Source organism: Bombyx mori, chromosome 19 (genome assembly GCF_030269925.1).
Source record: "Bombyx mori chromosome 19, ASM3026992v2".
Lineage (NCBI taxonomy): Eukaryota > Metazoa > Arthropoda > Insecta > Lepidoptera > Bombycidae > Bombyx > Bombyx mori.
This window is the reverse complement of record NC_085125.1, coordinates 7,953,725-7,968,629: the sequence shown is the minus strand read 5'-3', so window position 1 is coordinate 7,968,629 and position 14,905 is coordinate 7,953,725. Positions and strand designations below refer to the sequence as shown.

General features: G+C 32.8%; 1 protein-coding gene across 1 annotated transcript; it reads right to left on the bottom strand.

Annotated features, from left to right (window-relative positions):
- Positions 1-380: 380 nt before the first annotated feature.
- On the bottom strand, positions 381-7,713 carry LOC693097 (glutamyl-tRNA amidotransferase subunit B). Its single transcript, NM_001046850.2, is given in 5 exon segments — positions 381-1,056; positions 4,187-4,359; positions 5,982-6,134; positions 6,820-6,996; positions 7,228-7,713. Coding segments are annotated over 5 exon segments (1,548 nt in total). The 5' UTR covers positions 7,615-7,713; the 3' UTR covers positions 381-398.
- Positions 7,714-14,905: the final 7,192 nt, after the last annotated feature.

Below are 14,905 nucleotides of genomic sequence, written 5' to 3'. Positions count from 1 at the left end.
TGTCATACCGTTTATATTGTTTTTTAAACAGTACTCTTTACCATATTATTTACCTTAATTTCGTGCGGTTTCACAGCGTTCAATATATAATTAAAAAAGAATTAAGTAGGTTTAATTTCCCTGTTATAAAAAGTTGCTTTTGTCACCGTTTGGTCCTTAAGCTTCAAGTCCACACAAACTACTTATAGCATGCTTAACCAAACTTTTGCTGGATCATGTCATTTAGACTTATTTAAAAATGTGAAATTATATTTTTTATAAAGAATCGCTTAATATTTCAGTCATATCCGTTCATCCTATATACATGATTGATTAACAACATCCAAACACACAAACATTCACATTGTTTTTAAAGTTTTAAAAGGAAAACTCATTTATTTCAAACACACGATATTTATTTACTTTTTCAATACCTCTTCCATTATTCTAGACGCTAAAGACATATCGAATTTATTTTGAGAATTCTTAGACATTACGCCCAACAATGCCTTCAGTACTTTCACTTTTCCTTCCTTGTATTGTTTTACTAATTTCGGATTATTTTCAATTATTTCAATACAAAATTTGGTTATTTCAGTTTCGTCACTTATCAATGTCCAGTTTCTCTCTTGAATAATTTTCGAGGGCATTTTATCACTGTCCGAAGAAATCACTAGGTCGTCTAAGACATTCTTGAATACTTCCAAACTGATTTTTTTATCGAAAAACAATTTAAATAGTTCTTTTAGCTGCCTCAATGTAATGGGACAGTCGGAAATGTCTAATTTATTTTTATTAAGCACCGTCAGTAGCTCGTTAATTAATAAATTTGCTATTTTAGTGGATTGACTTCTTTCCTCGGCCAGATCGACGAAGTATTTCAGTAAGATGGGCTCATTGACGATTTGAATCGCCGCTTCGGGACGCAACTGGTAGTTCTCTATGAGGTTTTTTCGAGAACTTTCCGGTAATTCAGGAATCTGTTCTTGTATCAAGGGCACGCTGATAACGTGTTGTGTATCGTGTTTTGATTTCAAATTGACTCGTAAAGGCGGTAAATTCGGCTCGGGCATGTATCTGAAACAATAAAGGCTTTATTAGTTCTATAATACATAGTTGCTATAGTAAATTTGGTTGTGTGGTCCTTAGAATAGCACAATTCTATTACTTCCAGTGCGTGTTGTAAAAGGCGCCTAAGGGATTCAATTAAGAATGGACATTTACTAGTAGTACGGCGCATTGTAAGCCAGGTACGGTTATGGCACGACTAGATAATTTACCATTCTGCCTAATTCTGCCGCAAAGCAATTATCCGTTCGGGTGCAAGGGCCCAGTAAAGGGTGGGACGTTTATACGATACCAAAAACCACATGCCACAAGATGGCCACCCATTTATATAATGATCTATGGTTTCCGGCAAGCACTTCACACCATGTGCTTAGTGCGAGTTTTTTAACGTTCTCGATAGCGTAAAAGTTAACTCAAATTTGTATGTAGATGGAACTGCCTACGTTTGCCGCTAGGGGCGCTGTTCCAACTGCATACAAATTTGAGTTAGCTTTTACGATATCGAGAACGTTAAAAAACTCGCACTAAGCACACTGGGGGGTTTATTTTACTGGTGGTAGGACCTCTTGTGAGTCCGCGCGGGTGGGTACCACCACCCTGCCTATTTCTGCCGTGAAGCGGTTCGAAGGGTGGGGCAGCCGTTGTAACTATACTTGAGACCTTAGAACTTATATCTCAAGGTGAGTGGCGCATTTGCGTTGTGGATGTTTATGGGCTCCAGTAACCACTTAATACCAGGTGGCAGCCCACCTGTGAGCTCGTGCACCCATTTAAGCAATAAAAAATAAATAAATAAATAAATAAGTCACAAAGCTAAGCATAAAAAAATACGTTTTAAATTTCTATCAAAATAAAAGCCCGGTTAGCGTTTCTTATGTTTTGGAAGTCAGTAAATCATAATAACTGTAGGTAATTAATTAAATAGAGACGCACTCCTAGTTGGCGGTCGAAAATTAATTATTAACCAAAAATTATATGAAATTAAATTTTTAAATTGCGGTTAACGGCGCCGTAAATTAACTTGGCGACGTCATGTTGTGAATATTTCACTTGGCTAATTAAAATAGCATTTATCGTTGGCCGCTAATGATTAAAGTAATTTAGGCTAATCGAAATAATTTCGACATGTAATAATTGAAGTCATTGATGTATCAATGTTTGATAATGTATAATAGCAAAAACTAGAATTAATGTTATTAAAATTATTCACATATCTAATCAATGCGAGGTGGCTTACAAATTTTTAGTCGGATCGCCTTGGACTTTGGTCGCGGATTGCGAATACACAAATGCGAATTTAATTCAACATTATTAAATCAGTATTAGACTGGTTTTTTTATTGCTTTAAATAAGTAACTCACGGCCTAATCGATTCGTAACAACATAATTAACATTATCTCAATTTACTGGCCCTCTTGAGAGTCCGCACGGGTAGGTACCACCACCCTGCCTATTTCTGCCGTAAAGCAGTAATGCGTTTCGGTTTGAAGGGTGGGGCAGCCGTTGTAACTATACTGAGACCTTAGAACTTATACCTCAAGGTGGGTGGCGCATTTACGTTATAGATGTCTATGGGCTCCAGTAACCACTGAACATCAGGTGGGCTGTGAGCTCGTCCACCCATCTAAGCAATAAAAAAATAAAAACTTGTAATTCAGTATCGGTAAAAAAAAGGTACAATCAAAACATCAAGTTCATGCAAATATAACATCATAACAATTAAGCTTTTTAGGGTTACGTGACTAAAACTACTGATTCTTTATAACTTAAGATATGGAAATATAAATCTGTAAGTATAATCAAACTTCAGATGGACCTCAAATCGAACGATTTTATTATTATTTTATGTTAAATAATATTAAAATTATTACATCCGCGTGTGCGTTCAACATTCAAATACAAACGTGACTAGATACTTCGTAGAATAATGTACCTGTATCAGTATTTAGGAGATCAATGAAAATATTTTTTCACCATTATTAATAATCTATGTGGGTGTAACCAGAATGGGTGGTTTAATTAAAGCAAAAAAGCTAGTTTAATATTTATCTTTTGTGAACAGTTAACCGTGTATGCAAATTTTTACTAAAAGTGGGTAGGTACTTAAAAAATACGACTATGGGCATTTCGTTAATATTAAGTTCTTTCTTTTTCAATTTTATATTTTAACAAATACTTTAGAGGCTAATAAGTTTCAAAATGACTTTCAAGTTTCACTAATTAGCAAAGTAACTACTTATTAGAATAAGTATTTACGCCTAATGAATTCTTATAGAAGTTGATGAATTTGTAATAAGGTTTTTAATTGTGTCGAATAAAGCGTTCGTTCACACAACATTTATTAATTTTTGTTTGATTATTATGTTTCCTCTATATTTAATAGGTAACACCTTAGCTGTGCTATTAGTATTGAACTGATGGTAGCTGTGCTATTAGTATTGAACCGATGGGACGGATTTTTGGTGATAACTCACTACAGCGCCGTACAAAAGAAAAATCTTTTATCCATTTTTTTTTAATGATTTTATCATTTTCAACACGAATGAAACAAGAATATTTAAATAAGACTCTTAGTAAAATAGTTCATTTTTCGCTGATACATCTTAAGACTGCGGCTCTTTTTAAAGTCGATAGTATAGTTTAATTCTCATTCTATAATTTGAAATTTACAAATTAAATATATTACGAAGAAAACTATACCAATTTGATATTAGGGGCATCTCATACGAATTGATACATATTACATATTATTATTCATTGCAAATTATCGTTAAAGCTGGTTGTAGAACGCCTTGTGAGTCTGTACGGGTAAGTAACCGTAAGTATTATCACCCTGCCTATTTCTGCGTTTCGGTTTGAAGGGTGGGGCAGCCGTTGTACTGTAAAACTGAAGACCTTACAACTCATATCTCAAGGTGGCCTGTAGTTTGTAGATGTCTATGGACTCCGGTAACCACTTAACATCAGTTGGGCCGTGAGCTTGTCCACCCCCTAAACAATAAGAAAAATAGTTTAAAAAAAATATTCTAATAATAGGAAAACAGTCGCATTGGACCCCACTATTTCTCTGTGACAATCGGCAAAAAGGTTTATCGCAATGACTGAGAATAGCTTCTTATAATAATAATTAAATCCTCACCTATAGTCTTGTACAACTTCTTTGTCCCTCATTGGTATGGTGGCTCTGCCTACGGCGTCCCAAGCTCGCGTTTCGTTGATGATACGACCTCCATTCTCAAGCACGGTCTTCTGGCGTTCGATTTCGTATCGAACAGCGCCGGCGACGCCTCTAATTGAACCGATGTTCTTAATCTGTAGTATCATAATCGCGAATTTAATAAAATCCTTCTCTTCTTATGATGATAAAACATAACTCGACACTAAATCGATTTTTCAAATTGTATATTAAACTAGCTGACCCGGCAGACTTCGTAGTGCCTCAATCGATAAATAAAAAACCTAAACCTTTTGTATAAAATAAACTTAAAACAAACAAAAGGAATCCGTACGACACAAAATTGTTATTTTTATTTAATTCCGAGCATTTTCATATTTATCTACCTTTTAAACCTTCTCTGGACTTCCACAAATAACTCAAGACCAAAATTAGCCAAATCGGTCCAGGCGTTCTCGAGTTTTAGCGAGACTAACGAACAGCAATTCATTTTTATACATATAAATAGAGAGTGTGGACAAGATAGGACTATTATAACAAATTACATTATTATAAAATATTTTTCGTGTATCTCAGGAATGTGGACAAGATAGGACTATTATAACAAATTACATTATTATAAAATATTTTTCGTGTATCTCAGGAATGTGGACAAGATAGGACTATTATAACAAATTACATTTATAAAATATTTTTCGTGTATCTCAGGAATGTGGACAAGATAGGACTATTATAACAAATTACATTTGTAATTGTGTAATTAAATATAAATGTAATTTGTTATAATAGTCCTATCTTGTCCACATTCCTGAGAAATGTAATTTGTTATAATAGTCCTATCTTGTCCACATTCCTGAGAAATGTAATTTGTTATAATAGTCCTATCTTGTCCACATTCCTGAGAAATGTAATTTGTTATAATAGTCCTATCTTGTCCACATTCCTGAGATACACGAAAAATATTTTATAATAATGTAATTTGTTATAATAGTCCTATCTTGTCCACATTCCTGAGATACACGAAAAATATTTTACAAATGTAATTTGTTATAATAGTCCTATCTTGTCCACATTCCTGAGATACACGAAAAATATTTTATAATAATGTAATTTGTTATAATAGTCCTATCTTGTCCACATTCCTGAGATACACGAAAAATATTTTATAATAATTATGGACGACAATATTGATAATAATAAATAGAGAGATTATTAAAACTTTCGCCCAATAATCGAAATTCGATAATAACCACAGAACCTACTGATAGTTTAGACTATATTGACATAATTTCATGAGTCTCCTTAATGAAATGGCCCTGAAATATGGACAGACTGAATATAGCTAAATCGTTATCTATACCTTATTATTTGACTATAAAATCTTATAAAACTGATATAAAAAGTACAAAGGCAGAAACTTGTATTCATACTAAGTTATTACTGATTCATCATGGAAACTATGGGACTGGACTGACGTTGTCCTGTACACACATCTTAAAACCGAAAATTTCAAACAGCTGAATAATTCATAATAATCTGGACTGTTTTGATGAATTTTAAAAAAATATTACAATAATCAATTGTGAATCTAAACCATTCTCGAACCTACCTATTGGAACGCACACAAAAAATTTCATCAAAATCAATCCAGCCATTTAGCAGGCGATCACTAACATACACATGGGCAGACGATTTGCATATATTAAGATGAGAAAAAATAATTGAACAGCCCTATGTAGTGACAAAACTTAATACAAACCTCAGTTCGAGTGGATAAGGGATCTCCTGGACGTCGTATAGAAACATTAGCATCAACACGTAGTGCGCCCTCTTCCATCCGACCTGTACATGCCCCAAGACGCTGCACAATCAATACCAATTCCTTGACCAAAGCTGCAGCTTCTTCGCCATCCTTTAAAGCAGAAACGTACTCATTAGAATTTTTAATAGCAAGATATCCCCTTTATGGTTATCTGGCTCCAAGCTAAGATACGCTTCTTCTAGAACCTCACAACTGATATACATATATACTTTTATAAGTTTAAATTTATACATATAGACCTAGTGCGCGTAGTGCACACAAATGTTTATCCTGAGTGAAACTAAAACTCACAGCCCGCAGCTTAGCAGATAGTGATACTAGTCACTGGTAGTTGGTCAAATTATAAGCTGTTACAGATTTAAAGAGAAGTTTCATTATTTTCATAAGAACATGTTTGAGTGAAATTTAAAATCTGGCCATTTTATTTATTTATTGTGTGAATGTATACGGTAAACTTATCCCAAAAACATCACAATGAGATTACTACTACACTACGGGTAGCGGCAATCTCATTATGATGAGTTACCGGGATTTATGACATGAATATTAAATCTTAATTGTATAATTAATTATGCAAATCATAATCACTGAAGGATTCATTTTTATTACAATATGTTATTGTGGAAGTATCGTAGACATAAGTTAGGTACATATTTTGTTAGAAAAACTGGTGACTCCTTCAAAATTTTATAGTCATATTATGATAACAGGTATTTTCAGCTGAAGGTCCAGGTGTCTTGTCAATGGCTTCCTCAGTTTTTGTGTATGTACTGACCTGTAAATCTGGTTCAAATACAACTTCTATGAGTGGAGCCCCTGCTCTATTCAGGTCAACTAAGCTTCTTTTAAGTTCTGCATCATGCAGAGATTTCCCACTGTCTTGTTCCAATTGAATTTGTTTTATTTTTGAGCTTTTCTTGTAAGGCTTTTTGTGAAATCCTGGTGTGAATACCTGAGAAAATAAATAAATTTTGATCTATGATCATGAATGTTAAAATTCATGTAATAGTAATGTTCTGTATTGTAAAATAATTAACGATTTCTTTCTTGGTAATCTATAGTAGATTAGACTGTACTTTGAGATTTGATAAGAGTGTCTAAAACTATAGGTTTCAAAATTGGAATATAAATGTACCTAAATGTAAATGTACATAGACATCATTTTTGAAAGCAGATAGTTCACCTGAAAATTAATAACGCCATCACTTGCCAGAGGAGCCCTCTGCTGAGTAATCTGATAACCAGCGGGCAAGTCAGCATAAAAATAATGTTTTCTATCAAAACTTGATACTTCGTTCACTTTGCATGAGAGCGCTAATGCTGTTTTAATGCCAAGTTCCACGCACTTTCTATTTAATACTGGTAATGTACCTGGTATGGCTGCATCGAATAACGAAACACAACTATTGACAACTCCACCGAATGTATTTTGAGCGCCCGAAAAAAGTTTCGAATTTGTGTTCAACAGTGCGTGCACTTCTAACCCAACCACACTTTCCCATTTGTTAAAACTGGTTGAATGACTACGATTGCACATTCGAAGACTCTTGTAATAAATAAAACGGTACATTTTTAGAAACCGTACAGTTCTTCATTTATATCAACAAAATAGAAACATAAAATAATATATTAAGTCTGAGTTGTTTATTGTAATCCCGTAATAATTTACTGTGCTATCTAAACTTTATATTTAGTATTTAGGAGATCAGCTGTTATTGACCTGACCATGTTTTGACACATATTTCTTTGACATTTGACAAATAGAGCTCCCTAATTCTCAACCGTTATAGTCACGGACACACGGTAGCCACAGAACAATGCCAGACTGTTTCATGTTCAGACCATGTTCAGACTCGCAGTACGCACTATATGATTTTATAAAATGGAGGGGGGTAATATTTTATTTTATTCTAGTAGTTTAAAAGATAATTTCGATTGTTACACAATATAATACTGACCTATACAAAATATGTATTAATTCATAATTGTGCACTTACCGATTAAAATTTGAATGTAGGAAGAACGAAGTGTAGGTTTGAGGAACGGTCTTTAGCAAATTAATATAAAAAATATAAGTAAGTTTATCTTAATTTTATAAGTTTAAATTAATTTTGAAATTGCATTGATGACTTGACTAAATACTTAATTAATAATAAAATAAGGCTAATATCACATTTTGATTTTTTTAAGATCTTTGTTATTAAACAGCAAGTCCAGTTACAACTTCAAACAAAAATGAGAAGAGGTAAAGGACGACAAAAGCCAATGTAGCCTCTGCAATCGAATACATTTTTAATGGATCTTTAATTAAAAAGATTTCAATATATAGTTATGAAATTCCGCGTAGGAATTAGCGAGCGAACGTCCTACTGATTGCACGACTGAACGAAGTATAGCTGTGAAACAAAACAACGCTGGCACTTTAGAGAAAACCTTGACTATTGATATACGACTAAATTATAAATGTCGTTCATTGTGTATAAATTAATTGTTAATGCATACATGGTGAATTATTTTCATTTGCGCACACACTAATCAATAAAGTAAAACGAAATTTATTACGTCTGCTAAATAAGTACTATTGATATTGTACTATCGCGAGCACGTTCGTGGGCCTGTCTATACACGCCTACTGCTTTATCTATACGTAGGTAGCACAATAATTACATTAGTAAACGTAAACCTAAAACGTTCTAGAAACTTTTCTTATAAAGAATATTTAAAAAATATAATATATATAACAAAGTTATATACAATTACTTAAATCATAATCAAAACGATTAAAAATAAAATATATTAGTATTTGTTGAAAAGTCCCTGTCACCACAAGGTGATTAAAAACCTGACTGCATATCGACAACTTAGCTAATAGAAAACATTCGAGATGTATGACAAAAACTGGACTGACTAATGGAAATTTATAACATCATTAAAATTTACTTAGTTATTAAACACTTTATGCTAAGCTATTCCTATTGCCTATTGGTGAAATGTATCATGATGAATGTTGAGAATGTCATCGTGTAAGTAATATGAAAAAATATATTTATATACAACTGAAACATAGACTAAACAATCATTGGTCGCAGTGCTTCTTCTGCGTCGCCCGTGAAGTAAAGATTCCTAAGTTACGAGTCAACAAATTCAGAAGAATCGAATCGTTTCGACGGCTCGCATTCTGGTCGGGGAATTATCCAGTTGTCTAAGTCGTAATTCCAACAAGGCCAATCAAGTTTAAAACTTCTGAGGCAGCAACCAGCAGTGGAGGTGGCGCCTTCCGCAACACTGTAGGCAGCGGCTTGGCTCTGCCCCTGGCATTGCTCAAGTCCATGCGACGGTATCCACTCACCATCAGATGGGCTCGTCTGCCTACAAGAGATAAAAAAAAAACAGTATAACTACCCCTCTCGCGCAGAAGTAGGTACCAGCTATTTGTTAGCGGGTATTATTAGTAAGCAATAACTAAAGTATCCAGTTATTAATTAATAAATAAATCTTAATTAAACAATCAGAATAAGTTAACAATCTACGACTAACATATTCATGCCTTAAAACAAACTATATAGGTATTGTAAAGCAACCTACTCTCATATTAATGAACCATTGTGTTCAGTAAATGTTTTTGTCATTATATGTTTAAACTTAGCATAAGACCAGGTTAATAGTCTAAAATTTTATAACTATGGAGGTATATACAAAGTAAGAAACACGGAATTAAATATTTAAAATATTACAATTGCGGTAAAAAAATAATAATATTATATCTAAAGAAACTAATCGCATTTATATCATTATCAAAGGCAAATTAGGCAAAGCGATATGTCATGTTATTATCATATCTACACACTGCAAATCACAATAACTTATTAACCACACACTGCAAATCTTATACAATAACTTATTAACCAAGAATTTAGGCAGTTGGGCATAAAATAAAACTACAATATTATCATTTCTACACTAATGATGTTTTCAAACTTGAGTCGTTAGTGAAATTCCAACAATGGTTAACACTGTATCAAGAAATGTATGACGTCTTTTCATAAAAAAAACTAGCCTGCGAATACGCAATATTTAAACCAAACAAAAACAGTTGAGCACTCGGAAAAAAACTCAAATACAAAGCAAAAACAAACCTATTGAAATGATTACCTATTCTAAACTATACGAAATCTTATCTTATTACAAAAAGACACACAGGTAGGTATTTGTCAAATAATTTTCATTTTGATAATAAATTGAACCCGGATATTATATAAATGCGCGTAATTCTCGGCAAGTTTTATCAATCTTAAATCTAAACACACATGGAAAATTACTCCTGATTGAAACAAAACATGTTTTTCCTCTTTGTTCTTAAAATATTGAAAATCCTGCAATGTTATTATTATTATTTCTTACTATACTGAGTGTTTTTTTTAACTGACTTCATATTAAACAAAAATATGGTTCTTAATTCTAAATAAAAACTTCGATTTTATTAGAAAATTTTCAAGCATGAGTGATTAATTATACGTAAAGGTATTAAATTGTTAAAATGAATCTACTAGACCATTGTGTTCAACCACACACACAATACTACAATATCTCTTAGAACATTTTCCCAAAATCCTTATATTGTACAAAATAATCCATGTAAAGTGTATTGTTTGAGAAAATTTTATTCTTAAATTTATTTATTTCTTGATAAAGTATAACTTGCAGAGGATGCATAGCGTAAATTTCATATATTACCCATACAATTAAAAACACACACCAAATTTACATTCTTTTATAGTGGCCTTTAACAATTATAAAATGTATAATTAATAAATGAAATCGCATAATTAATAAGTGAATAAATACATTTTAAAATTCATCATTACCACGCTTTTATTAGCTTGATATTTATGTATATACCAGGGTTGTTACGAATATTCGCATCCGCATCCGCAAATGCGGACTATTCGCATTATTTCAGACATCTGCATCCGCATTCACATCCGCATCAATCAATGCGGAGTTTTAGGGATGCAGATTCATTTCAACAAGTAACTAAATGTAAAGAAAGTGGGCGGAGCCAGAGTGGGACGTGCTTCACGTTTGTTTGGTAATTGCTAACTTCATTTGGTAACTGACGAATAGGAAGGCGCACATTGGTAACAAGACCCTACAGGTTTTGTTTGTTGTGTTTTTTCTCATTGTCAATAAATTATAGTTTACAGTCAGTGTTTACTGTGTATTTCATAGTTTTTTGCGTGTTTAATGAATATTTGATATAAATATTAAGTGAAATGTCGCCACCAATAAAAAGAAGTATCTGGACTATAAGTCTTATATAACAATATACAGTAGACAAAAATGATCCGGAGAAGTCGGAGTGTAAGATATGCAATAAAAGTTACACGTGGAAGGGACGCACTACTACTTCTTTGAAAAATCACCGGAAATAAATACACCCGGATGAGTTTTATTTATTCCAAAGTGCGAATAAGGAAAAGGAATTGAAGAAAAAAATTATGAAGCAGGCAAAATTCTCTCCAAATTAGCATGCAGATATTTTTTACCACCCCCACCAGCCAGTATTCCCAGCGAACAACTATTTAGTGGAGCTGGGTTAGTATATAATCCACTAAGAAACAGGTTGAAAACTGAGAAGGCTGCAATATTGCTATTTATTAGATATAATTCAACAATCTTTAAGGTTAATTATTAAACAAATATTTTTTATTATGAAACTCGAAGCTTAAAATTCTGTTGTGCATAAGTAAAACCAAAAACTTGAATAATTTTGTTCAAAAAATATGATTAAATAAATAAAAAGTTAAAATTAAATTGATTTTCAGTTATTTATTCATGGATTTTGGGATTTTAAATGGATAATTCTTTTAAAATCGCAAGATCCGCATCCGCATCTGTATTACATCTGCATCCGCATCCAATCCGCATCCGCGGATGTGAACTTCTAATAATCCGCATCCGCATCTGCATCCGCGGATGTCTAAATTATTGCATCCGTAACAACCCTGGTATATACATAAGTATGTTTCTTTGTATGTAACGGAATCTGAACGTTAATTTTTACTGACTTCAAGATGTCCGATTAACTTAAAAAACTGCACGCGTAGGTATTAAGCTCCCATGAAAAGACAACAATTTTATAACCTTACTCTAATATCATAAACAGTCAATACCATGACATGGGGTAAATTGGGATCCTGGGGTAAATTGGGACAAACCTGCGGAAGATTCTCAAAGTACCTGTAGCACGGAGTCTACCTAATTTTGTTTATGTTAATATTTATCAATGTATAGAAGAAAAAACAAGCTAACTATGGAAGTACTAAATATGAGTTAAGTTGGTCCCAAAAATTTGTCAAATTAAATTGAAAATAGTGGTTGAAAAGTGCGTTTTAAAACAGCTTACAGAACTTTTAAAAAAAGTAATATTATCGTTGTTTTTTTAATAAGATCACAGTTTATATAAGTTTTTAATACACCTGGAAATACCACAACAAACGCTAAGTTGCAATATTCTTATTTTAAATACAATATTTCGACAAAATAAAAAATGAATATTTTTTCCTTTCTTTTTGGGGAAAATTGGAACGTAAGTAGGGTAATTTGGAACGAGACTGGAAAAATTAGGGACGAGAAAACACAAAATTGGAACGCCAAAAGACAAAATAGGGATGGCTTGTTAGGGTTGTCACTGATATCTTATAATAAATTTTTTAGCCTATACTATCACTTAATTGCGTGATGTAAAGAAGGTTAATGTGTTTATCAGTTAGTTTATGTAAGTATTATAGGTAAAAGAAAAGTATATATATAATTCCTTTTTTTTCGCGACATTTACCTTGTAATATCTGCCCGGTCGTATGTTCTTTATAGCAATAAAAAAAATTAAAAGTTAAAAGAACTCAAACGAATCAAAACTTTTGTTATTTCAGAATCTATTCACGCGTCGAATCTTGATTTTGTTAACATTCACAACGCACACAGAAATAAAAACAGGCCTCAGATTTTAAATGTAACATTAATTAAAAATCCGAGATATCCAATTATGAGTGAGTGAATTAATTGAGTTTAGTTATTTAGCTTAGAAAGAATTTCTTTTATTTTTGTTATTATTGGCAGTAATCAGATAAAGCTGTTTTTTTATCTTATTCACCTGATATCTTACTCTTGCTCAAAGATTATTTTGAAAATGTTGATTAATAAAATTGTATTATTGCATTTCCAGTCCTTTTGTTTTCTATTTTTTATTCTGTTTTATGATTTTGTTTCAGAGTTGTGATTTTTAAGGAAATTAAATAATAATTTTCTAAAATATAACATGCACATACTTTTTCTGATCATTGTATTGTTGATTATCATTCACGTCACATCGCTTCGGAATAGAAACCAGCTTAATTTACACTATGTTGTGTATTGTGCTTAAATTATGGATTGTATTCATCATTTCGGTCCATATAAATAATTATATGGCACCTACCTATATATCGCAGGATTCGGTTCCGGTTGTCTTGTACGCTAGACGTTTGCTAAACACTCCCGATAAACAAGTGAAAATCAGTGAGAAATAATAAGCCCACCTTTAAATAGTGCAACACCAAATATTTATGGAACGTGTGTTCATCGTTATGAATCATAGTGAACTTAAAAACACATTTAAAAAGTGATAAATCCTGTACTCAAAATCTAGTTAACATTGTTCGAGATCTGTCAAAGCGATAAATTGTGCTGCTACCCGCAACAGCGATACCAATTTAAGAAAAAGAAAAAAAAAAAAAAAAAAACAACATTACGTTCAGAAACTAGTTTCAAATTCCGCTCAACTTTACGTTTCGTTTCACATAAAAATGTCGTTGTCACCTGAGATGTCACTGCTTTTATCTAAAATGACGGAACAATTGAACTTGCAAACTGCTACAATTACGGAAAATATAACTGCAGCCATATTACACCAAGTCGACGAAAAAATAAAACCGATCATAGAGGAGAACGAAAAACTGAAGCAGGAAGTTGAGACATTAAACAAAAAGATTCTTACCCTCGCGTCTATTACCAGGAAAAACAATATATTAATTCATGGCTTACCTGAAGAAAATGATGAAAAATTCGAAGATCTAAGTAACCTTGTAAAATCAACATTGCGCGGAATCGAAGTGGAAATTAAAACAGAAGATATTAACATACTTCAGAGACTAGGGAAAAAAGGATCCGGAGATGGCAAAACTAGACCAATTTTGCTTGCTACCACGAGCCTACAGAAGAAAATCCAGATTTTGAAAAATAAAAAGAAATTGAAAGCTGACATATACATCACGCACGATCTACCAAAGGAAGTACTTCTAGCCAAGAAAGGAAATAAAAACAAAAATTCCGGCGACAGCAAAAAAGACACAGAAAAAAGGAAAAGATCTGAAACTCCAAGTCCTGGCAACCCAATTGCAACAAATACGAAGATGCACAAGATAGATGCTTTTCAATACTTACGACAGAGATCACACTCCTTTTCAGAAAAAAACACAAACAAAAACTAATACTCCATCAAGAACCGGAGGATTACAACCGACAACAACAAACAATCCAAGTCAACATTTATTTGAACTACAACTAAATACGTCACAGCTAAAACAACAAAATCAAATACTCCCAAGACGGCTGGTCACCGAGGGAGGATTAGACCACCACCCTCTAACAATAAAACAAAAATTAGATACTGCAACCCCAAATATTAGATCTACCCCAAGCCGATTGGTGGGGGATAGGAACCACAACCCCCCAATAACACAAGAAATCAATTGCGAAAACAGCTACACGAAATCAAAAATTTATATTGCAGCCCTCAATGTACTTACACTGAAAAACGATGA